The sequence below is a fragment of the Pezoporus occidentalis genome, unplaced genomic scaffold, assembly GCF_034315485.1.
Source record: "Pezoporus occidentalis ecotype Australia unplaced genomic scaffold, CSIRO_AGI_Poc_V1 ctg87, whole genome shotgun sequence".
In the NCBI taxonomy this organism is placed as follows: Eukaryota; Metazoa; Chordata; class Aves; order Psittaciformes; family Psittacidae; genus Pezoporus; species Pezoporus occidentalis.
This window is the reverse complement of record NW_026916231.1, coordinates 2,720,860-2,744,376: the sequence shown is the minus strand read 5'-3', so window position 1 is coordinate 2,744,376 and position 23,517 is coordinate 2,720,860. Positions and strand designations below refer to the sequence as shown.

General features: G+C 38.4%; 2 protein-coding genes across 9 annotated transcripts in view; one reads left to right on the top strand and one right to left on the bottom strand.

The window, feature by feature from the left end:
- The window catches only part of NECAB1 (N-terminal EF-hand calcium binding protein 1), a 69,470-nt gene extending 50,598 nt beyond the window's left edge, over positions 1 to 18,872 (top strand). For 4 of the 6 annotated variants that reach the window (XM_062604626.1, XM_062604629.1, XM_062604630.1 and 1 more), the window contains 4 exons: positions 16 to 128; positions 2,115 to 2,192; positions 2,932 to 3,023; positions 5,850 to 6,216. In XM_062604626.1, the coding sequence (XP_062460610.1) occupies positions 16 to 128; positions 2,115 to 2,192; positions 2,932 to 3,023; positions 5,850 to 5,878 (312 nt within the window). In that variant the 3' untranslated portion in view covers positions 5,879 to 6,216. Of the gene's footprint in view, positions 1 to 15; positions 129 to 2,114; positions 2,193 to 2,931; positions 3,024 to 5,849; positions 6,217 to 18,800 lie in introns of those variants that run through there. The other 2 variants (XM_062604627.1, XM_062604628.1) reach the window with 2 other exon arrangements.
- Positions 9,568 to 21,686, bottom strand: CUNH8orf88 (chromosome unknown C8orf88 homolog). 3 transcript variants are annotated; one of them, XM_062604639.1, is made up of 6 exons: positions 21,589 to 21,686; positions 19,105 to 19,197; positions 18,239 to 18,315; positions 15,125 to 15,209; positions 12,337 to 12,443; positions 9,568 to 9,849 (listed from the first exon to the last, which is right to left on the bottom strand). In XM_062604639.1, the coding sequence occupies exons 2-6, from the start codon at positions 19,181 to 19,183 to the stop codon at positions 9,811 to 9,813; spliced, it is 387 nt and encodes a 128-aa protein (XP_062460623.1). In that variant the 5' UTR covers positions 19,184 to 19,197; positions 21,589 to 21,686; the 3' UTR covers positions 9,568 to 9,810. The 3 variants fall into 3 exon arrangements, with proteins under 3 accessions (XP_062460623.1, XP_062460621.1, XP_062460622.1); XM_062604637.1 differs by lacking the exon at positions 21,589 to 21,686 and adding an exon at positions 21,009 to 21,317; XM_062604638.1 differs by lacking the exons at positions 9,568 to 9,849; positions 12,337 to 12,443; positions 21,589 to 21,686 and adding exons at positions 13,087 to 13,479; positions 21,009 to 21,333.
- Between the last annotated feature and the right edge of the window lie 1,831 nt (positions 21,687 to 23,517).

Below are 23,517 nucleotides of genomic sequence, written 5' to 3'. Positions count from 1 at the left end.
GTGTTCTTGTATCAGCACATAATGATTGTCCAACGTCAAATGTCTGTGATAGAAGAAGAAATTGAGGAATTTTGGCTTGCTCTGAAGCAGTATGTAGAATCCGCTTCTGCTCAGGGTGGCTGCTTGCAGTAAGTACAACATTATTTTGCTTGGGCTGAAGGAAGGAATGCAGCCTAATTTCTTGAATACCTTTTAAGTGGAGCTGGATTATTTATGAAGAGAGAACTTGTAACGTGTGCTTGTGGCATGTGTGTAAGGCAGAGCTTTTCAAAGACAACTAAAACCACAAAGAAATGTCAAAGTGTATGTGCAGGCTAAGTAGTATCCCAAAATGTCAACATAGACTATCTCAAAGATGCTAGTCTTCTATGGCTTCTCAGCTCTGCAGGTCATCAATTCATGGCTTCTGCAAGATCCGTAGGCTGACATGCTATATTGGAAAACTCACTTGCCATCCTTCATTTGCGCTCACTTGGCAAGTGAACAACTTACCACCTTGTTTGCCAGTTCTCTGCTTGGAAGCTTTCAGAATCTTTCAGAATCTTCCCTTTAAGCTACAATTTTTAAATTTTCATTCATAATAATGGGAAAAACTAAAAAGATTTTTCCACTAATCGGGGTATTTCTGTTTTGCTCCTTTTAGAATTAAAGAAAACATTAGAGCTGTATTAATAAATTTTAATGACTCAGTAGTGTACTGAATTTCTTAATTGAACATGCTGGAGAAAGATGCTATTTTACACACTACAGAACATTCTGTAAGAAATACTTTCATAATGTGTACACAATACAGGATCTTCCTACATCTTCAAAGGCTTCCAAAGCTGACTGTCACATTCGTAATTTGTGAGCCTTGTGGTTATTTGATTGTCACACTTAGGACTGTATCAGTAGTGTTCACCCAGACCAGAAAAAGTAAAATTAGCTGGAAGAAGAAAAGAGTGACCTATTTGCAGTGGTGAAGCACTGGCACAGGTTGCCCAGAGGAGCTGTGGCTGCCCCATCCCTGGCAGTGTTCAAGGCCAGGCTGGATGCAGCTTTGAGCAGCCTGGTCTAGTGGAAGGTGTCCCTGCCTATGGCAGGGGGGTTGGAACTGGATGAGCTTTAAAGGTCCCTTCCAACCCAAACCATTCTATGATTCTGTGAAAATAAAACTCTCTTCTGGACCAAAAACGGGGAAAAAACAAAGATGAGAAGCTGCCCAGCCCTCCTCCAAAAACGAACATCCAGCAACCCTGTCAGGGGAGAGAGCTTACATGACTTAAGAAGGCAACTTAACAAATGACGGCAAAAAATGATTTTCTTTCCCAGGTTTACCGGCATTTGGTAAGTCTGTAGAGCCACCTACTGGTTGAGTTTTACTGTAGCTGCATATGACTTTTTTTCCAACAGTTCTTGGTATTTTTGCTAATTTACAATGTGTTTTCATATACAACAGGAGAAAGACAATAAATCGTACCAATTTTTGCTTCTCACAGAGTGAAATATAATTTGAGTCCAGTTTTTAAGGACATCAGTAGTAAGATCGGCAGCCTCACACTTGGCATTCCGAGAAATACGTATATATACTTTCTACGCTACACATCTAAACATCAGTTTCAGTGGCATCTCTACCCATGGCAGGGGCTTGGAACTAGATGATCTTAAGGTCTTTTCCAACCCTAACCATTCTGTGATTTTGTGATTCTATGATATGCTGTATTGGCCGATTTTCTCTGAACCACAGTTGTTTGATTAATGTTCTGTATTACTGATTAGCAGTTCTTCAGATAAATTACACTTCTGGAGCAATATAAAAAAGGAGTTTCATAAATGGGTCCATCATAAGTGCAGTAAAATAAAATGTTTATTAAAAAAAAAAAAAAAGCCATGAAGATATTTCAAGACATTTATTAGAAAAAAAAAAAAAAGCTCATAATTTGCAGTGTGTAATCACTTATTTTATTTTTTACATTTCTTATTTGGGTTAGCTTTTGGTTTTTTTAGCTTTTTTTTTTTTTCCCCAAAACCACTGCATTTGGTGCTACTCTTAAGCAGTTTGGAATAAGATAAGTATATCCAATAACTTTGCCATGTTTCTTTAAATTTTACAATTTCTACTCTACAATTCTTAGTGTTTCCATACAGAAGCTTCCAAGTGATTCCCGCTTCATTGTTTATGAGTTCTGGGAGAACAGCAATGCCTGGAATAGGTAAGTTTTGGGAGTTTGATTTGATTTGGTTTTGTAATACAGTTTTGAAGATTAGAAAGCAATCATGTAGAAAGACTGAATAAAAATTACTTTAAATACGGCTAAGTGATATCTTGCTAAATATACCACAATACTTCAGAACAATATTTTGGTTGCTAAAGACTTAAATATCCTAACATACGTAAAGAAAAATGTCAGAAAGACAAAGCTAATTTGAATGGAAGTTGTAGTGATTAAATGTCCTACCAGGCAAATTCTAGCCTGCAGAGGCAAACAGCTGAGAAATTGAGACAAAAAGATATTCCTTAAGTAAATTTACTGTTAAAAAAAAAAAACAAACAAACCCTACTATCCTAAACCTGTAGACAGAAACCATTCTGAAGGAAGAAGTCTCTTGAAGCTTAGTTGCTTTCCTTTTGAACAAAACCCCAGTTCAAAGTTTTACTTTCACTAAGACTCAATAAAACTAGTAACACATGTCAACACTACACTGGCTCACAGCCAGTTACCCAGTGCCTCAGAGTGGCAGTTAACCGCACAGAAGTTAACCTGTGTTTAATAAAACATGAAAGCACTTCACAGTTTATCTGGTCTCCTCTCCTACTATCATCATTGCCAAAGTTTTGAAGCACAGTATTTCTGATACAGCATTAATTGTAAAATTTCTAATGCTCATTGAAAAAAAAAAATTGCCCTTTTAAAAAAAACTGATATATTCTTATTTTTTACAATTATTTAGCCACCTTCAAATGAATTACAGCAAGACATTCCAAAGAAGTAACGTGGACTTCTTGGAAACTCCAGAGATCATGACAACAATGCTAGTCCCTGGTAAATACCAATATTTCACATTATTTTGTTTGTTCCATGTGAAGAATCCTGCTATGTTAGTGTGTTCTCTATGCAGAACTACTGCGTAATATCACTCTTAGTCACATCATCTTTGGTGAAGTATGGAGGAGAGAGGAACTCCAAATGTTTTTATTTTAAGCATAGAAATGTAAAGTGCATCAGCAAGAATGAGACTCACAATGCTTCATTTTATACAGTGCAAAGTTATGCTAGCATATACTATTTAAGAAAATACCTAAACAATAGTATTTGTGAATAGTAAAATAGACCCTGTTTAAGATTTTCAGGCAGAAAAATGCTGATGATTTCATCAACTTGTTACTTACATTGATTGAAGGGATCCTTAATTACTAATAATTTACTAACCTATTAATTACCTATGCTTCCTGCTGTGTTTAAAGAAAAAAAAAATTGAAACAGCAAGGTATTAAAATATTATGAATTATTGTTTCTAATACAAACCAATAAGCAGGATGAAGCAAAGCAAGCATCAGTCCCATATTTACACTGGGAGAACAGCAAATTTTTGTTAGGGAACACAAATCTATTACAACGAAACCCTTATTTCCCTATGTCTGAGCACAGAATACATTTAAAATAATAAAATCCCACCTAGCAGGAAAAAAAAAAGACAATATTACATAGTTCTGTACCTGGGGTTTCACCTTGAAAGAAAGCAGCCAACACATTTTCAGACCTCAAGAGCCTGATCTGGACACACAATTATATGCCAGGGATTCCCACAGTATCAGGAGATTGCATTTAATGAACCAAGAATCTATTAAAATCTTCTGTCTTACTGGGAGACTGCTGGATTTAAGACAAACTCATCTGAAGGAAACAATGCAGTTTTTTCCCTAACTTCTTGGTGTCCAAGAGCTAAAGTGCACATGACCCAGGAATGTTCCAGGGGTGGTTCACTCACAGCTAAAGTACAATTAATATAAAATGAAATGTAAACATAATTTTTAAATGCCTAAAAAGATATGAGTACCTGAAATTGGACTCCAAATGCTCATTAAAGCATCGACTCTGCCTGCTAAGAGGATTTCAGTCTGCAGCACAGTTGCCATAGTAACAGCATTTCTCACTGTGCACTCCTTGCTGGGGGGGCAGTGGGGAGTATGGCATTCAGTGCTTTTTCTACAGCTCTATAGATTACCTATAATTTAGAAATCTGCTCAAAGGTTTGAAATTTTGTTTCATGGAAAGGACTTCCCATGTCTGATCTATACAAATTGTATTTGAAAGACAGAAAATGATCTTGATGTAAAAAACAATGGCTGCAATCCTACAAGTATGCTTTATGAAAGAATTTTAGACACTGTAAAGTGGTACCATTGTAAAATCAGGGGGAAAAACCCTTCTGCGACTAATACATAGGCTCTATTTTAAAAACAAATTTACTCTAGCTCTGACACATCCCCACCTCTTTACACATCTGGGTAACTAAGAACTGAAAAGCTTCTAATCTGAATCGGATTCAATCAAAGATTACAACTCAAAAGTCTCTACTCCACCAATTAATTAAAATAAATAAATGTGCACTTATGCAGCTAGGAATAAGTCAGGAAGACGAGTCTTCAACAGTGTTAGATCCAGTATCATGCTAAAGCAAATTAATTTACCATCAGTTAACAGGAACCTTAACCTATTATAATCACTCACACACATCTTAACCAACCAAGTTGCTTCAGGCCAATCTACCAGGGTGGCATGAATCAGTTCATATTCAGTGAGTGCACAGTTTTTATGTAAGATTTGGGCTTTAGGACACTAGAGAACCTTTTGGTGAAGAAAAGCTAGGGTAAAACTGTTGAACACTTACTGACACTATAATCCATGAAATAAACTGTTCAACTGGCTTTTTTTTAATCCAAAATTCATTAATACACTGATGTGTCGGAGACTAGTAGGCTTTCTTAGCACTAACTCAGGTAGATTCTTAAGTATCTTCTCACCATTCTTCAAGAATAACATTTTTCATGAAAATGGCATAAATTGACAGATTTATGGGAATTCACAAAAACAACTGTGTTAATGAATTTAATCCCCAAACTGTGTAGTGCAAAACCTACTGAGCCTAGTACACCCTTCCACTGAGGGAACTGGGCATCTCACATAGAGTCACAATTCCTTTCCTCCCATCCTCTCTCTCCATAAATCTTGCAGTTCCTCTGCAGAACATTCAATTTCCAAAGGCCAAAGGGTAGGGACTCTGGAGAAGTACAGATGTATTTCACTCCAGCTCTGTCTATAATCTGGTGATTACAGATCTTCTTTTACGGGAATGACATTTTACAAGTCTATCTTGCTTTTGGGACAAAACACTCTTAAGCCCTAGAGCTGTGTGAAAAGAACACCAGCACTGAATAATGTCACCAGGAAAGACATTAAAGACATCACAGCCACCCAGGGAACACAGTGCTTGGCTTAAATACTGAGGCACACAGCAGAACAGGAGGGAGGATTTATGTGGTTTGCTCTCTGGGTTCTGAGTGCTTAATTCTATGCAGCTGCACCTATGACATACTGATGCTTCTTTGGATGTTATCAAAAGGACATATAAATTCTTGTGCTGAAGCCATACCCCAACCAATTAAGACTCAACTCTCTTAGTATTTTAAGTATTCTTACCCTGCCTGGAGATGTTTTGTCCTTGATGGTATGCAGCTTTCAAATAAAGTAGTATTAGCTGTTTCTTTATACATGTTATAGCTATTTTATTTAGGGTATTTATAAGAGGTGGAAAAAGAAATACTGTTTATGTTAACAACTTAATAAATAAATTCCCCTCTCTTTCAGCATCGTGGTGGGTCCTCAATAACAACTAGAAGCTATGGTTCCAACTAATGTTAAAGTTGCATTGTCTTTCATTGCAGTAACATTCATATAGCAGTGTCCAGGTGTGTCTGGTTATGAATTTATGATGTGATACTGTTTCTTATTTTGGATGTGATCTTTTCCATTTTAAAATATGGAAAACTGCACATGTATGACCCTCTTGTGACTACTTCAGTTAACTGATGCATCCTAAAGGCTGAAATAAGACAACTATGCTGTTTACTGTATATATTCAGTGAAAACTGTCACAGAAAAGTTCATCTTGGTTGATATGACTAAATATTTGTGAAAAGTTTTAGTCTTGTGTTAATGAACAGTTGTCAGTTAATGCTGCTTCTTTTACAGAAGAAACAGGTATGAACATGAACATGCATGAACACAAACACACATTTTCATACATGTCATGCTTCAGAGAAGTTGTTATGTCATTAATTAGGAGAGTAAACATAGGGACAACTTTCTGTGTTAACACAGCTTCACTCATACAGGACATTTTCTGCCTAGCACAGGACAAGGCAGTACCATTTTCTCTTCAGCCTCTACCCCCCCCCCCCCACCACCACAAGAGGAAACATATCTGTCAAGCCATTACAGATCCACAGACTTAACATCTCACTACCAATTTGCTTTGAAGGATATAGTATCCTTACCACTCAGAAAATATTTTCATTAGATTACTGAATCAAACCCTTTGCCAATGAAGGCAAGGGACCTTAGATTCTCTGCACAAATGTGGGTGTCAGAAAATGACAGGTGCCCATGTTAAAGACAAATTTCATCTGTAAATCTTCTTGCAGTAACTCAGCAAAAGTGAATGCTTTTAATATTGAAGTCCAAAGCTTTTCCAGATTGAGGTGATCCAACTACAGATCTGTTAATTTTAAAAAAGGCACCCAAATAGCCATATTATACTCACAAAATGACATACCAGGGAAAATTTAAAGGTTTCTTGTCTTTAGCAAAGTAAAACTACTCATACTCCTCAAAATCTGGCTGGCTTTTTTACTATCAAAGATGCCACTCTACTGTATGGCATGTTTTCTTTTGTCATTAGTGATCTATAGACAAAGGAAATAGAGTGATATGTGACTCTGCTGCAGGGTAAATCTGTAACTGAAAACAGACACACTACACAGAGTACACTGAGGTTTATGGCATTTTTCCTTTCCTCTGGAAAAGCTGTATTAAAATTATTCTTAAAGAACCTGCTTTAGAATTCCGTATCAGTTAGGTGTTGGGGGAAGGAAAGTCCTAGTAGGCCGTTATGTCCTTCTAATAGTTATTCTGCTTTGTATATTTACTAGTAAATATCCTGTTTTCAGCTGAGATAGAGTTATTTCTCTGTGATGGGCATCAATCAGTGGTGGTAAGCAATTTATTGTGCTTTTTGAATTTTCATTGCTCGTCTTTTTGTTGTTTCCTATTTATTACTATTGTTAATATTGTTATCATTATTATTCCTATTATCACTGCATTTTACTTTAGTTATTAAACTGTTCCTATCTCAACCCACAGGTTTTACATTCTTCTAGTTCTTCTCCCCATCCTGCCTGGGGAGAGAGAAGCAGGGGAGTGAGCAAGTGGCTTTGTGGTACTTAGTTGCTGGCAGGGCTTAAACCATGACAGTAAACACTTTGATGAACCATACACCAGAATACATTTGAGACATTTCACTTAAGAGTTTTAAGAGCTACACAAAGAAATTGCCTTCAACACATACTGCAAGAAAGATCCATAGGACTCACAAATCTCCCAGGGATTAAAAACCAACCAATCAACCAACCAATGATTTCAGTTCTCTGTGACATTACTTGTAAACAACATACAAATAATAGAATATACTTGCGACTTTATTTTAACTATGTGCTACTAAACATCAAAAAAAACCCTGAACTGAAACAAGTTTGAGTAGTTCAGGGAAAGAAATCTAGTGTCTGTCAAATGCAACTTGAAAGTTTTCTGCACTTTTACAATTACCAGCCAATACATTCTCATTTAGCTTCCACTATCATTTGTGACAAATGCTATAAAATTGCCTTCAGTGCCCAGATGATGTTGTTGTGGGTCTGAGTAAGGGTCTCGAGGGCAACTGTATTCATACAAATATCTATTATTGACACTTGTCATCTGAAGGATGCTTTCAGAACATAAACTACAGCTTTCAACTTCACTGTGAAATACTCAACTAATTTAAGGAAGAAAGTACCAAAACAAACTATGCTTTGGTATACCTATTTACCCATATAAAACATGATTAAAATCTGTATTGTTCCTCAGTTTTGTCCATTACTTCCACTTTTCAAAGTCAAAACCACTGGTCAATTATTTTCAAAGAACTTCAAGGAATGCAAAACATAGGCAGTTCTCTTGCTCTGATCTGATGTCTCAGTGACATGAACACTGGGATTTGGTGACATGGACAGTGGGATTGAGTGCACCCTCAGTGAGTTTGCCTATGGCACTAAGCTGTGTGGTTTGGTTGATATGCTGGAGGGAAGGAATGCCATCCAGAGGGACCTCGACACGCTTGTGAGGTGGGCTGACACCAACCTTATGAAGTTGAACCATGCCAAGTGCAAGGTCCTACACCTGGGTTGGAGCAATCCCAGGCACAGCTACAGGTTGGGCAGAAAAGAGATTCCGAGCAGCCCTGTGGAGAAGAGCTTGGGGGTGTTGGTCAATGAGAAAATGAACATGAGCCGGCTTCAGTGTGCGCTTGCAGCCCAGAAAGCCAACCGTATCCTGGGCTGCATCCAAAGGTGTGCCCTGCAGGTTGAAGGAGGTGATCCTGCCCCTCTACTCTGCTCTCGTGAGACCTCACCTGGAGTGCTCTGTGCAGTTCTGGTGTCCTCAACATAAACAGGACATGGAACTGTTGGAAAAAGTCCAGAGGAGGACCACAAGGATGACCAGGGGACTGGAGCACCTCCCGTATGAAGACAGGCTGAGAAAGTTTGGGCTCAGCCTGGAGAAGGCCACGTGGAGACCTCATAGCAGCCTTCCAGTATCTGAAGGAGGCCTATAAGGATGCTGGGGAGGGACTCTTCATTAGGGACTGTAGTGACAGGACAAGAGGTAACAGGCTCAAACTTAAACAGGGGAAGTTTAGATTGGATATAAGGAAGAAATTCTTTCCTGTTAGGGTGGTGCAGCACTGGAATGGTTTGCCCAAGGAAGTTGTGAATGGTCCATCCCTGGGGGTTTTCAAGGCCAGGCTGAACAGAGCCTTGGGTGACATGGTTTAGTGGGAGGTGTCCCTGCCCATAGCAGGGGGGTTGGAACTTGATGATCTTAAGGTCCTTTCCAATCCAAACTATTCTATGATTTTATGATCCATGATGAGATAGATTTCATGTTTTAGTGAAACTTAGTAGCAAGACACTTTGTAATTTGAAAGAAGGTATGTATGCATAATATACTAAGAATGTACTAACTTGTGTCAAGTTGGAGATTTCAAATTAAGAAAGCAAGCCAGTGAAGTTTCAGGGGGAAAAAATAAGCTAGAGGGGCACATACCCTAAGACACATGAAATTTGACATAGGCAGTATGTGTCATTCCATTATTAGTGCTAACGAAGGGTCGTGGGAGCATGCAAAAAGCCCCAGTCAAGCATTGGTTTAGAATTTATGGTCAGACACTCTACATGGCTACATAAGACAGACAATGCAAGGAAAAAAACCTGCCACAGCAAAATGTAGAATTTTTTATTTTCACTGTAATTGTTATTACCATCTTAGGCTTTACAAATTAAAGGTTTGGCTTTTAACACAGTCAGGCAATTACCGGAAGAAACAGGCTTTTTCGTAAATTTCACTGGGTTCTACTTTCACCTGCAGGCATCCAAGTACTTTCAAAACTCTTTAAGATCTACATCACATGTAGCTCCTTCATTGATGGATTTCTCATTGTCCAAACAACCTGTCATTTCTTGCACATGTCAATAAAAGGCCTGCTCTTTTCCTGTAAGACAAATAAACCATCAAATTACTTCCATTCTAAGAGGTCATTTAAATTAGGGGTCTGCTTATAACCCATTTCTACTCCACATACATTTAACAATTTTTTTTGGTTTTGGTTTTGTTCTTCTGTTATGTTTGGGTTTTCGGATTGGTGCAAACAGCTCTACTTTCATTAATCATACAGACTTCACCTGAAATCTTTCTGGGAGACACTGTCAACACAGAGACTTCAGTTCAAATGCTGAGCTATGTATAGGCAGACCTCACCCCATGTCTCAAAAAAAAACACTGTCCTTCACTACAAATGCAACCCACAGCCTCCTAATGGCAACCACAGCATCTGCCTTGTACAAGTCCCTCTAGGAAGCTTTCTCCATCTGAAAATACGGCTTTCACTCAATGATGGGCATATACTTCAGCAGCAACTTCAAAAAATCAGAACTAAGGAAAAGTCCTGAGATGGGCAACAAGTACCTGAATAGTCAATTCAGTGGCAAACTGCTGACAGCCACCGGCTCCTAAATTCAAGCTCACTGACACTGAGATTTCCAGCAAGGTTCTTATACTTTAACTGAGATCTCGCAACACTCTTGGAAACAATGGTAATTTTTTCCTCTTCCTTGCCAATAAGGAAACTGCTTAGTGAAAAGCAAGCAGGTATATCCATGCAGCCATACAAAATGTATCTTAAGACAGTTCACATCCAAATAGCTTAAATGTTTAATTCATGCTAATATGCTGCCAAACTCCCAAATTACTAAAAATTCAGTATCTACACAAAATTCAACACTGGAATACAAGAGTGGCTGGTTTATCTTATATTAACAACAAAACATTCGTTTTAGTCAATTCAGAAATGCAGACTATCACTAACCAAGTTTCTTCTGAAGTATGACTGGCAAGCTGATACTACTACCCTTATATACTAAAGAGAGCAGTATACTTGCAATACCTTTTTCAACACTCTCCAGGATCACACAGCAAATTCTCCACCTTTTGCTGTCTTTTAAAAACAGGATTTTTTTCCTTTAGGTTCCTACTTAACCATCCATACTTTGTGCTTAAGACACCAGTAATGATAGCTAAGTGATACACTTTATGTTACTTTAATTCAATATCCTGACTAATAAAGGTTTCTAATTTACCCATCCCCTTTTGCAGCTGAATAGAATCAGAAAACTCCATTTTTTTCATATGTATGATAAACTAGCATATGCAGAGGAAAAACTTTTAAGAGCAGGCCTCACAGTCAGTTACTCTTTATTTCTAACAACACAACTATATATAACTGAGTCCTACACACATGGATCCCCCAGCCTGAAAACAATCTCTTAAAACACATGCAACCCATCTTGGCTTGCACCAGTTTTTACTATCTTTCTTTCCCTCTATCGAAATTTTTTGCGATTTTGCCATGTCATGAGCAATTTTAGAGTTCATTCATCCACTGATTATATTCTGCAGGGATTCTCCTTTACTTACGAACATAACCATGTGAAAACGTATGTATTATTGAAATTTTTCCCCCTTGGAAACTCAAGTGACAGGAAGAGGGGAAAAGAAGTTGGGAAATTCACGAGTTGTAACTTCCCTATCTGCAGGCAGGCTTGCAAACAAGTAAAGCTTTCATCTTGAGGACATGTAAAAAGTAAGATCAAGGAAGGCCAATTTCTGTCTTTTATTAGTTTAACTTTTTTTTTTTTCCCAAAGGATCAGAAGTTTACAACTCTCAAATTGTGGCCAACACAGCAGTGATCCGGACATACTTCTCCAGGATAGGAATATTACTTCTAGAAGAAATACACCCTTATGGCCTCAAAAGCAGCCTAGTATTTAGCCTGATTTGATATAAAGCTTATACCCAAGAATGTTTTCCCAAACCTGATATGTGGAATGCAAGGCATTAAATTTTTTTCTCTAAGCATACGAAGTCTTTGAGGATTACTTCTTCTTACAGGTTAAGGTGGCACTCCTGGATATCCTTCACATTCATCATTCATTTTTACTCATTTCTTCCCAACAACACAGATCAGGAATGTTAACACAAACTGCATTAAGCTCATCAGTGGACACTGATGCATGGGCAACTTAAACACTGAAACCAGACTTTCACAAAGCCAGAAATTTATCAAGATTGCTCTCTTTTATTTTCAGAAGACAGACACGGAATTCACACAGACTACTAAAGCTATGTACTGTGATTTCATGGTAGAAAGCTTTTATATGATTCCACATTGATTTTAAATTTGGAATTTCTGGAAAACAATTAAACACCACTTTTCCTTTGTATGGCACTTGCCATGGCAAGATGCCAAATACTGATTGGGGAAATCATGTACAAAAGTAACAGAGCTGAACTGTACAATCTGTCTTTTGACAGTTTTATCAATTTGGCAGGCAAGTCAGAAGAAAAATGTTTCCTATCAAATGGGTTGTCAAAACCTCCATGACTGTTTTACAACTTCAGTTAATAAAAAAATGCACTTACTGGCTTTTCAAGTACAATTGGATGATCAGGAAGAAACTCTGGCTTCTTCTGAGAGAGAGAAACACTTGAAAGTTTCAGAAGGAAATCCCTGCTGTATTTGATCCTTCCTGTCAATACACAAAATTACAACGTTCGACGTTGTTCAAGGCATTAAGGTTCGGAATTCAGAAAACTGATTTATTTCTTCTACAAAGGTGGAAATGCTGCACATAAAACACAAAAATCAGTAGTAAACCCAACAGTAATTTAAGCCTGACCTTGTCTTCGGATAATTTGTAGAAAATTACAGAGAATTTCACTTTATCAAATTGACTTATTTGAAAACTTAGGGCTTTCTTTTGTTTCTCCCTTGTTTAAAAACATATGATGAAGATGACTTCTATGAGGCCTTCAATATAGTCCCCCACAAAACCCTTCTCTCTAAACTGAAAGGTATTGATTTGATGCATTGTTTGGTGCATGAGGAATTGGTCAGATGGTCACATCCAGAGGGCAGTGGTCAATGGCTCAATGTCCAGATACATATCAGTGATGAGTGGTGTCCCTCAGGGGCCTGTACCGGGACCAGTACTGTTTAATATATTCAACAATGACACAGACAGTAGGATAGAGTGCATCCTCAAGACAGAACACTAAGCTCAAGTGGTGCAGCTGACATGCCTGAGGGACCTGGACAAGCTTGAGAATTAGGTCCATGTGAACCTTGTAAGGTTTAACATGGCCAAGTGCAAGGTCCTGCATATGGGGTGGGACAAAACCCTGGTATCAATACAGGCTGGGGAATGAAGGGACTGAGAACAACCCTGCCAAGGACTTGGGGTTACTGGTGGATAAAAAAAATGGACATGAGACAGCAATGTGCACCCATGGCCCAGAAAGCCAAACATATTCTGGGCTGCATTAAAAAGAAAAGAAGCATGACCAGCAGGTCAAAGGAGGTGATTCTGCCCCTCTTCATGAGACCCCATCTGAAGGTACTGTGCCCAGCTCTGCAGCCATCAGCACTGGAGCAGGAACATTCAGGGTCAGGTTGGACAGGGCCCTGAGCAACCTGATCTAGTTGAAGATGTCCCTGCTCATTGCAATGAGGTTAGACTTGATGACCTGTAAAGGTCCCTTCCAACTCAAAAGTATTGTATGATTCTGAAAGAAAGCAAGGAAGTGATTGAGATAGCAGCAACAAGCACTTAAGAACTGCAGAGACAGATAACTGAACAGATATGAAATGGAAATTCTTATCTAGAATTTAAGGTACAACTGGAGATAAAAATGGAGTTCCAGTGGAAATCTTACAGTGCAATGGAAGTATCTGTAGACAGCAGCTGAACAACAGGACCTTTGAAGTTGTGCTACAACTTTCCTTAAGGAAAGAATAACGACAATCTACAAACAAACAAAAGGCCTTTGTAAACAAGTGTTGAAAAAAGTTCAACATTATGGACAAATGGGGAGTAGTCTCAACAAGGCATTGCAGAGCACTTAACCACTAAAAAAGACCCAATGTGATGACTTACATGAGACTAGGATCTGATGAGAAGTCATTTAAGATCTTGTAAAACACAACAGTCTCAACACACCACAAGGAGAATCAGTAGAAGATCAGAAACAGATAGAACTTGACAAGCCTGACACCAAACTAGGTCTGAGGAACAGTATTCTATTTACTAAGACCAAGAATAGAAGAAACAAACCTGAGCCTGAAAGGGGTTACATGAAAGACTTAACTTTCAAATTAATCACAACAGTGTAAAATTACTGCTCAAGAACCTGGGTGATGGCAACCTCAGACTGAGGAAAAATAGGAAAGACTCAAAAAAAATGAACAGAATTAGTTCAGTTTTTGAGTACTAAAACCAAACCAAGTCTCCAGAGATTACTTAAGGATTGGAGATTGCAGATGGAGACTTGAGATGCCTGATATGGAAGGTATGAACAGAAGAAACTGTCTCAATGACACTGTCACAGTTCCTGTGACATATTTAAGAATGAAGATTTAGGCAGGAAGCAGTGCAGAGGAGGACTGTGAGGATACATTTGGGATCTGGGATTATTCCTTAATGAAAAAAGAGTAAAAGGTTGGCTTGTTTAAACTACCAAACAATGACAAGAACACTGTTATGTTTTCTGAGTACTGAGTGATAGGCAGTACAAAAAGAAAAGCACAAGAACCACCATTTAAGGACAGTGTTGGTAGAAGAACGAACTGTCTAGAACTAATCATGAAAGAAATTAAAGTGATTTCTAACCATCAGAAAATTAATATTTCAGAAGCACTGTAGTAAGAGTAGGAAAATGAAGCCAAACTGCTAAATTCTTTAATTGGTTCCGTGCAATAATCTGCATGCCATGACTGAGCCCTGCAACAGGCTAATGGATGCAACTCAAATCTGTACTGCTCTATACAGAAGCACTTTACACAAAAACAAGATTTTGTGTGAAGATTTTTTATGCTTTTTTTTTTTGTTTTTGTGGTCCCCCCAAAGAAACCCCAAAACAATAAAACAAAATGAAGGAAAAAAGACAGGCACACCCTTATAAGTGAGCAAATCTACTAGTGGAGGTTTCTCACCTCACCTGTGGCTAATTTGTACACTTTCTCTAGAGTGTTATATGAAAAACAGAAATGTTTCATGTAGCTCTCAAACTGTGATACAGAAGAAAGCCAAACTCTCTAAGCACCAGTTAATCAGAAAAAGTAATATTCATCCTATCCCACATTGCTTTGAAGTTCAGTTGTCTTCTATCCAGAAAATATAACTCTGACACAGATCTTTATGCAGTATTTTACCTTTTTTTGCTTCTGATTCATGCTGGTTTGGTTGACAGGGCATCATAGTTTGAGTTAAAATCTTCACTTCAGTCATTTCAGGTAACTAAAATAAGGAAGAAAGAATTAAACATTTTTTGGTATATTTCACAGCATAAAGTTACAAAGTTTGTTTATGTTAAGCACGCTAAAACACAGATATATGTTTCTGGGTTTCTTAGTAAAAAATAATAATTGCAGCACAGTTTAATTTGTGCCTGTAGAATGGTTTTTACTCTTGATTACATACAGTAAAGGAATAGTTCAACTACCTACAAAACAGTATAGGTAACCACATTTGAGACAGCAATCTTTTAGACAGAATCTCACAGTGCTATTGTTAGTTTTTAAAAATAACACAATTATCTCCTTTTCTCTGAACTCACCCAGAACACAGCCAGAAGCTGCTACACTTGGGAATAATAAAAAGAGGAAGGACTTTCCATAAAACCAAGAGAGAGATTAGGATTCTCTCATGGAGAAAAAGGTTTCATAAGCATGAAGACCTAACAACTACAGTATAACACCTGAGTTCCTTCCAGCTGCCAAAACCTTGAACTGTTTTGGAAAGTAGGAAAGCTGTTTACTCTCAACAGTTTGACTCAACTCTCAAAATGTCTCCACAGGTTTGGCTGAGGAATTGTAATCTCATTCTGAGACAGATTTAGAATCACAGAATCATAGAATCCTTAGGGTTGGAAAGGACCTTAAGATCATCTAGTTCCAACCCCATGTCATGGGCAGGGACACCTCGCACTAAAACATGCCACCCAAGACTACATCCAGCCTGGCCTTGAACACTGCCAGGGATGGAGCGTTCACAACTTCATTGGGCAACCCATTCCAGTGCTTCATCTGGGAGGACACAGGGGGAAATGGTGGGGGAGAGCAGAAAGAACTGAAAATTTTGGGAAGCAGCTGCAAAAGCAGAAGAGGTCCTAGACAGAGACAGCAGTTAACACCGTAACTGTATCACCAGCTATCATGGTGTGCTAAGAGTAGAAATCGTGAAATGGCAAAATATTTCTATTATATTATACACCCTGCTCGCACTTCCATTTTTTGTGGTTTAAATTGTTATCTTTTCCTGACTTGTCTAAAGCTGGGGGAAAAAAAAATCTGAAAAAATCTAGGGATTTTGGAGAATGAAGTTAACAGAGAACCATACTGCTAATTCTAACTGCTTTGTGATGCTCAACTAGTCTTCACAAGTCTTAGCTATTTAAAGGCTCTTTCCAAGTGCAAACAAGGATTTAACATACTCTTAAATCCACAAAAAAACACATACATGATAAAGCAGAATGTACAGCAATGTGCCAGTGTCAACACAGCATTTTTACATTTCTTCCTGCACCTTATCATCCTGCCAACTGCTTTATAATATCAAGAGTTCCATTATGTTCAGTTTTAGGTCCAATGCTTAACATTTGAGCATCACCACTCATAACAGGACTCTTAACACACATTCCTATCTGAAATATATCTACAAAGAATGGAATCCATTTATAAAGAATAACCCAAGAGCAGGGCACATATATCTGAAGCTCAACATCATTTTTAAATGGTAGATTAAGAATTAGTAATTTAAAGCTGATACTGACTGATGGGAGACTTTTCAAGCATCTCTACCTCAAATAGATCTGAGGTAGTGGACTTAACACTCTCCAGATCTGAAAATTCCTTGCACACCATGAAGTAATAAAATTTATTCTTTGCTTTAAATTATTCAGTTAGGGCACAGCGAGAATTCAGGCTTCACTTTCACTCTGAACACCAGTTTAGCAGAAATTCCCTAGAATCAAAGTTAACATCTTATATACAAGCACTGTCACCGTGCTCATTATTAACAGTAGCTCTTCTCCACTTCCTCTAAGGCTCAAGACTAAAAGTTTCAGACTCAGTAGTTTTAATTCACTGTTCTTTGTACTGAGTTAAATCTAACACTGAACAGCACTCCTGATGTTCCATAATGATGATCCTTTTCTTTCTGGCAGAAGTCTAAGCAGCTTTAAGTGTGCATACTAAATATACCAGAGTAAAGCAGTTTGGAGAATTCAGTTGCCAGATTCTTCAGTTCTTTCACTGCTTTAAGAACCTGGTTTGTGAAGAGTCGGCATTTTTTTTGTTTCTAAAGCCTCCTTTAAACATCTGTAAGTTCATGGCAAATATAATCTGCTTTACTTTTTAAAATCTTCATCATTCACCATACTTTCCAGAAAGTAACCTGTATTTCCTGTATTAACCTATATTAACTTCACTTTATTCCCTCTTTAATAGATCATCACTACATAAGACTATGACTGGTATAAAAAGTTGTAACAACTTGGTTTTCCTTTAGCCCTACTAAGTGTTATAGCAAAACTTGTTTTTCACTTTACAGTGTGTTTAGTGTTGTGCTTATGTTTTGTAAAAGGTACTATATTGGAGGAGGAGGAACGAAAGGGGATGAGGATAATTAAAGTGTTACGCTTGTAAGATACAGAGCACTATTACTGTCTTGCCAAAAAGGCAGTAAGATTTAAAGTATGTGAAATACAATTACAATTTTGAAGAACAAGTTCTTGAAGTGAAATATATACATTTTTATACATATATTATTCTAGGAATGGGGACATTTCACCATATCAGGAGCCAAAGAGTAAATGAGTAACAACGTACAGCTTTTTCAGATCATCACTGATGCTTTTTGAAACATAATATTCAGCAAGATTAAAAAAAATAAATTAAAATTCTAATGTTATTCTTTACACACAATAAACAAAGACTGTAGATGAGTACTTTTAAGTTTTAAACAGCTGTCTTAAATTCAATGAAGACTAAAGAAACGCCACAAAGATTTCTGCAAGACTCTATCTGAATAAGCAATTCATAGAATGCATTTTTCAGATACTAGTGTATACAAGTATCAGGGAAGGACATTCATGAAACTCATACTTCTTTTTAAAGCTTCTGACTCTGCTAGTTTATAACATCAAGGACACTCCTAGCTCGAAACAGTTTACATTTGATAACATAAGGGAACAGCTGACCTCCAATTCATAACAGTTTAGAACACATTCCATCAACTTTGTAATCTACTCTTTACTCAGTACTCACCCAGTCAACCTTACTCTGCAAACATACTTCAGTGTTTCCAGGTAATTTAGTCTGAAAGTTTAACACAATGGCTGATTCTGGAGAAGACACAGAAAACATTAAAAAAAAACAAACAAACAAACATTTAAATATACTCCACATCTTTATTTTGTGGTAACTGCCACAAGAACATTGCTGAAATCCAACTGCAAAGAGATTATATGGGCATGTAGTCAAAACCTGAAATTTTAAATCACCATAGGATCATTTTCCATTTCTTCCATGAAGTTTAAAGAAAGTAAAAATTTATCATGTTCACATCAGCACTGCTGTTACTTTCTCTGGCCACCAAAGTACTTGTAATTTAACAATAATAGTAGCTGTAATACTTCAATATCTAGATAGCATACACAGGTTTAAAAACAAACCCACAATTGACATAAATACTGCATGATTTTTTTCTAAGGCTTTTGTTTTAAACTTGTATGAAGGCTAGACAAGAACAGTACAGTGCAGTATAGCATGCCTGCAATAAAACCTGAACAATAATCTGTTACATTATAAGTGTTTTATGTTTTCAAAGGAGGAGTTAAGTAACCCAAGAAATCCAGATTTAATAGAGAAGCCTGATCCAGCTTTCTGAAGCTGGAATTGCAGATGCCTAGCTAGAACACCACCAGAGTTCTGAATAAACCTAATCTAGTTTTAATTCAGACTTTATCACAGAGATGATGCAGTAAACTTCACACACAGCAAGACATTTACGCATGACTGCAGTTTGAACAAAGTCATTAAAAAAAAAAAAGTCACCTTACATGTCCTTGTTATCTCCTCAAAAGCAACTGCAGCTTTGCCAAAGTGAACCGTATGGTATCCATGCTACTCACCTTGTTTAGAAGACAGATGATGCACAGGTCGTGCTGCCTGAAGGGATTTACCAATAAACTTTTTAGTTTCCCTTAACATTTTGTACCACGACACTTGTAAAAAACCACCAGAAGTCAATACAGAGCATTCAGTTCCACATGGGGATGCTAAGAAAGAACAGCAGTCTATCTACTACTCATTAATTGCATTTGACAAGAGAATATACTATATTTTAGTATCTGGACAGGAAAAAGAAGGCCTAACACAGAAATTTTATTACATGACAGAATATACTGGATAGAATTTGCATAAGGACAGAATCAGACATACCTTTCATTTTTCCTTCCAACTGAGCTACCCTAGTTTCTTTTTTTAAAGATTTTTTTCTATATGCTTGTCTGCACACTTGGAGAAAGGAGATGGGGACACATGATGGAAATGAAGGTGTTTTCTAACAATTTAATTAACTGGGTTAACTAACACTAGTGTACCTTGTACAGTCTACTGGCTGTAGAAGTTCCATATATATCTACATAAAACTTGCATAACTGGCTTTTAATATCTACTTTAGTAAAATTAATACAGTTTTGCAACTTCCCACTCATTTTAGCTGCTTATAGAAGCACCAAAAACTGCTAAAGTGGTGCTGGGCTGACAGATCTCCCACTATATGTAAACCATTGGTCATAAAATCTTAACTTGTAATATCTATACCTTAATTTTAATCCTACCCCCCTCCAATCTCCTTTGTCAACTGGGAGATTTCACCATTTGAAGGAACTTCAACTTCTTTTAGAGAAAAAGAACAGCAGAAACAACTAACATAATAATGAACGGTACTGAAATTGTGTTTAAGAGACTTTACAGGACAAGGGAATAATTGTTATAACAAAAAAAATCCAAAGTAAACAAACATGACTTCAAGATTTAAAACTGTAGAGATTATTAGCCCGTTCCAGTATGGAACAGGAGAAAAGTTAGGCTATTTAAAACATGATCCAGCATCACTCCCTACATTAACTGGTCTTTGCATTTGGGGGGGGGGGGGGGGAATCACTTGATGATTTACTAAATTAAAATCTTTTGAACACCTAACTTTTATAATATTCAAGTAACAACTTTTCAACATAGCCAGTTTGAACCTATTCAGGTCTAGAAACCAACCGTTAAATCTTTACTGTCTGAATTACATCAGTTGAGCAAAAGTCAGGAAAAAAATTCTGGTTTGATTCCCCAGGTGTGCTACCTTCTCACCTTAAAAATGAAAAATTGAAAGCTGTAGTCAAAAGCAACAATCAAAATTCCTGCAGGTAAATGAACTGAAACTACTGACATGAAAGATTTCATTTTATCCAGATCAGGAATACTTGTTCAAATCATATTATTCAAGATACTAAATTTCCATATAGAGCAATGCATTGGAAGATTAAAAACATTAAATTTTTCTCCATGCCCTGACTGCAACTTATATGTACCCTTTTTAAAAACAGGAGAAACTGTTCAAGAGGCTAGCTTCGACAAGATAGCACACCTCTATTTTTAGTGTTCTCCTTACTATAAAAACAAGATCACTTATGGTGACAGCAAAATGGTGCATTTTGCCCCTTTACCCCAACCCAAAATTTCTATGAGGAGGATTTCTAAGAAACCCCATACTCCAAAAACAAGGAAAAGAAAACAGAGTATGAGAGAGAGTGAATTTTGGGCAGAGGGGAAATAAAAAAACAGCTCTATTTCCTTCTTGAAGCACAAGAGCCTAGAAAAGATCTCATATCACCCAGCCCAACCTTCTTGTATTAATAGTGTTCTATCTAGTATCAAGAAAAGTGGAGAAGAATTAGTTTTAATAGCTGAGAAATAAACTGTTGCCATAAGAGACTACTACTTCAGAGGTGCCTTCTGCACCCCAAGATCTCCCCCTTACAAAGGCCATACTGCTGCTCAGGAGTTGCTCCAACTGGTGACCTGCCTACCGAGAGGAAGCTCCATGCATTAGCAAACGGGCCTAGCAGGGTTTCTGCATGACCTTTTAGTTTTGAGCATCTGAACAAACTGGACATTCACAGTAGACAGATGATGAGGGCCATCAGAAATGTTCTTTGGAACACTCCTTTCTGAACACATGAATGGGAATTAACACAATTCTTGCGAAAAGCCCCTCAGCGCCCCGCAGGCCCACGAGTAACCAAAACCTGACAATCTCCCCTCGCCCGAAGAGGCACAGCGCTGTTCTACCCAGAGCCCTCACCGCAACCACCACCGTTCCCCACCAGCCGGACAGAAGCCGCCACCATCCCGAGCAGCGGTGCTTACGGGCAAGAGGTGGCGTCCCCTGGCGGGTCACCTCACCGCCTGTCAGGCCCTCACGCCCCCGAAGACTGCCCCGGCCCACCTCAGGCCGACCCCTAGCCCACCTCTGGCCTCCTCCCCAGCTGTCCTCTGTCCGATCCTTAGCCCACCTCTGGCCTCCTCCCCAGCTGTCCTCTGTCCGATCCTTAGCCCACCTCTGGCCTCCTCCCCAGCCGCAAGCAGCGCCTCTGCCCCAGTACCCCGGGGGCGCGGCTCAAGCTTGGCGGCAGCTACCACAGCGGGGAGCCGGGAGGGGTGAGGCGCCTGAGGCCGTTTAACGGTCGCGTCGTCAAGCAGGTGGATGGGAGGGGGGGGCGGGTGTAGCCGAGAGGCTGCCTTGGGCGCCCCTTGGTGTGGCCGTGGCTTCTTGCCGCTACCTGCTGGTTAGGGAGCGAGTGCACACTTGAAGGCTGCCTTTCGGGTCGCGAAGGGTTTTGTCGGCCATGCCAAGGTGCAGGAAAGGCGTTGTCGCTAGCTCCCTCTTGTGTCAGGACAGAGAGGGACTGGAAATGGTGTCCGTAGATCTACTCCGTCCCACAACGCCTAGTCAGGGAATCATAGGATGTTTGGGTTGGAAGCGACCCCCCCGTCATGTCCCCTTCCACTAGAACAGGTTGATCAAAGCCCTGTCCGACCTGGCCTTGAACACTGCCAGGGAGTGAAAATTAAGAGAAAATAAGTGACATCTGAACACAACTGCAAGTCCTAAACAACTAAACTCATCCAGAAAGAAAAGTAAAATCCACAGGCCTGGGAAAGCAGTCAGATAGAGTTGTGAACCAGAAAACAGCACTTGCCAGCCTGCCGGTATCACACCCACCTATTACACGTGTGTGAGGGACCACAGAACAGCCACTGGCTTTTGATTTACATAAGTGATGGCATCCTGCATGTTTTGGAAATGAAAATGTATTTTTTCTTACAACATGTAATCACAGTAACAGTGGAAATGCCCTGGTAACTCACAAGGGGGGAGACTAAAATTCCCTGATGTTAATTTGTTAGATTCCAAATAGTCACCTTATTTACATAGTAATGTAAAGTACACATTACTGAAAAGTCCTTACATTTTTTTGTTTGTTTTTTTGTTCTGTTTTCTGTTTGGCTCTGTTTTCTGGTATTTCATAGCACCTGCTACCTCTGACTCCAGAGGTTCAGAGTAGGTGGTTAACATCAAGTATGTAACAATTACATAAATAGCAAGTACTTAAATAACAGGTATTTAATTATTAATATCCAATGGTAAGATTTACGGTCCTGGTTTGTTATATATAAAGACAGTTTTTGTTCTAACACCAAGCATCTTGGTTTGTCTTTGTTGCAAGCTCTGATTTTTATTTTTCTTAAGTGTGCAGAGTTAAATACCGTCCTGAAATAAAGGCTGTTATACCTAGGAGTCATGCTTCTGTAGTCTTCTCTCATAACACGTCATCTTCCAGTTAATTTTCTGAATTGTCCATGCATGGTGCACCATCACATTCTTTTTGCAAACACTGATGCAGTATATCTGCATGCTTGCAAACCCACTTGCTGCCATTTAAATCTGGTTTGAAGTACTTTCTCCCAAGTTAATTCATTTATACTCAGAAATATATATCATGTTTCTTCTGACCCATTATTTATATTCACAGGACTGTCATGTAAAAGTTACTCCCCTATTCATGGTTACCTATTTATGTTATTTGTGTTAACCCTTTCTCTACATCAGAATCAGTACCAGTTAATAATATGTAAGTGCACATAATTGTCTGTTGCTGCTGCAGAGCAGTTACTGGTGGGAAAGTCAGTGGAGCAGCCAAGACAAAGATATGTTTTTTCATGGGGCTGTTGTGTTTTTTGAAAGAAGAGTGTCAGGTGCTACAGACCAGATTTGCACAAGATCAACACAACTTTTTTGTGGTTGACATATCAAAATGGTATCACGTAATGTATCCTTCCAGTGTTTTTGCAGATTTAAATATGCTAATGATGAAATAAATAGTAAAAAAACTCACTTGTGTATTTCACAAGGGCTGTAGACTAGGCTCTTGGTTTTAACATATATGGGAAGGAGAAGGAGCAGGAGCAGAAATAGGGCAAAAGGA

Coding starts and splice junctions, on each gene's coding strand:
- CUNH8orf88 (XM_062604637.1), bottom strand. CDS start 21,144: ATGTCCAGTTTGTTCAGATGCTCAAAACTAAAAGGTCATGCAGAAACC. Junction 15,210..18,238: donor TGCAGAGTAAGGTTGACTGG/GTGAGTACTGAG, acceptor TCCTTATTTTAG/TTACCTGAAATGACTGAAGT. Junction 9,850..12,336: donor CAATTGTACTTGAAAAGCCA/GTAAGTGCATTT, acceptor TTTGTCTTACAG/GAAAAGAGCAGGCCTTTTAT.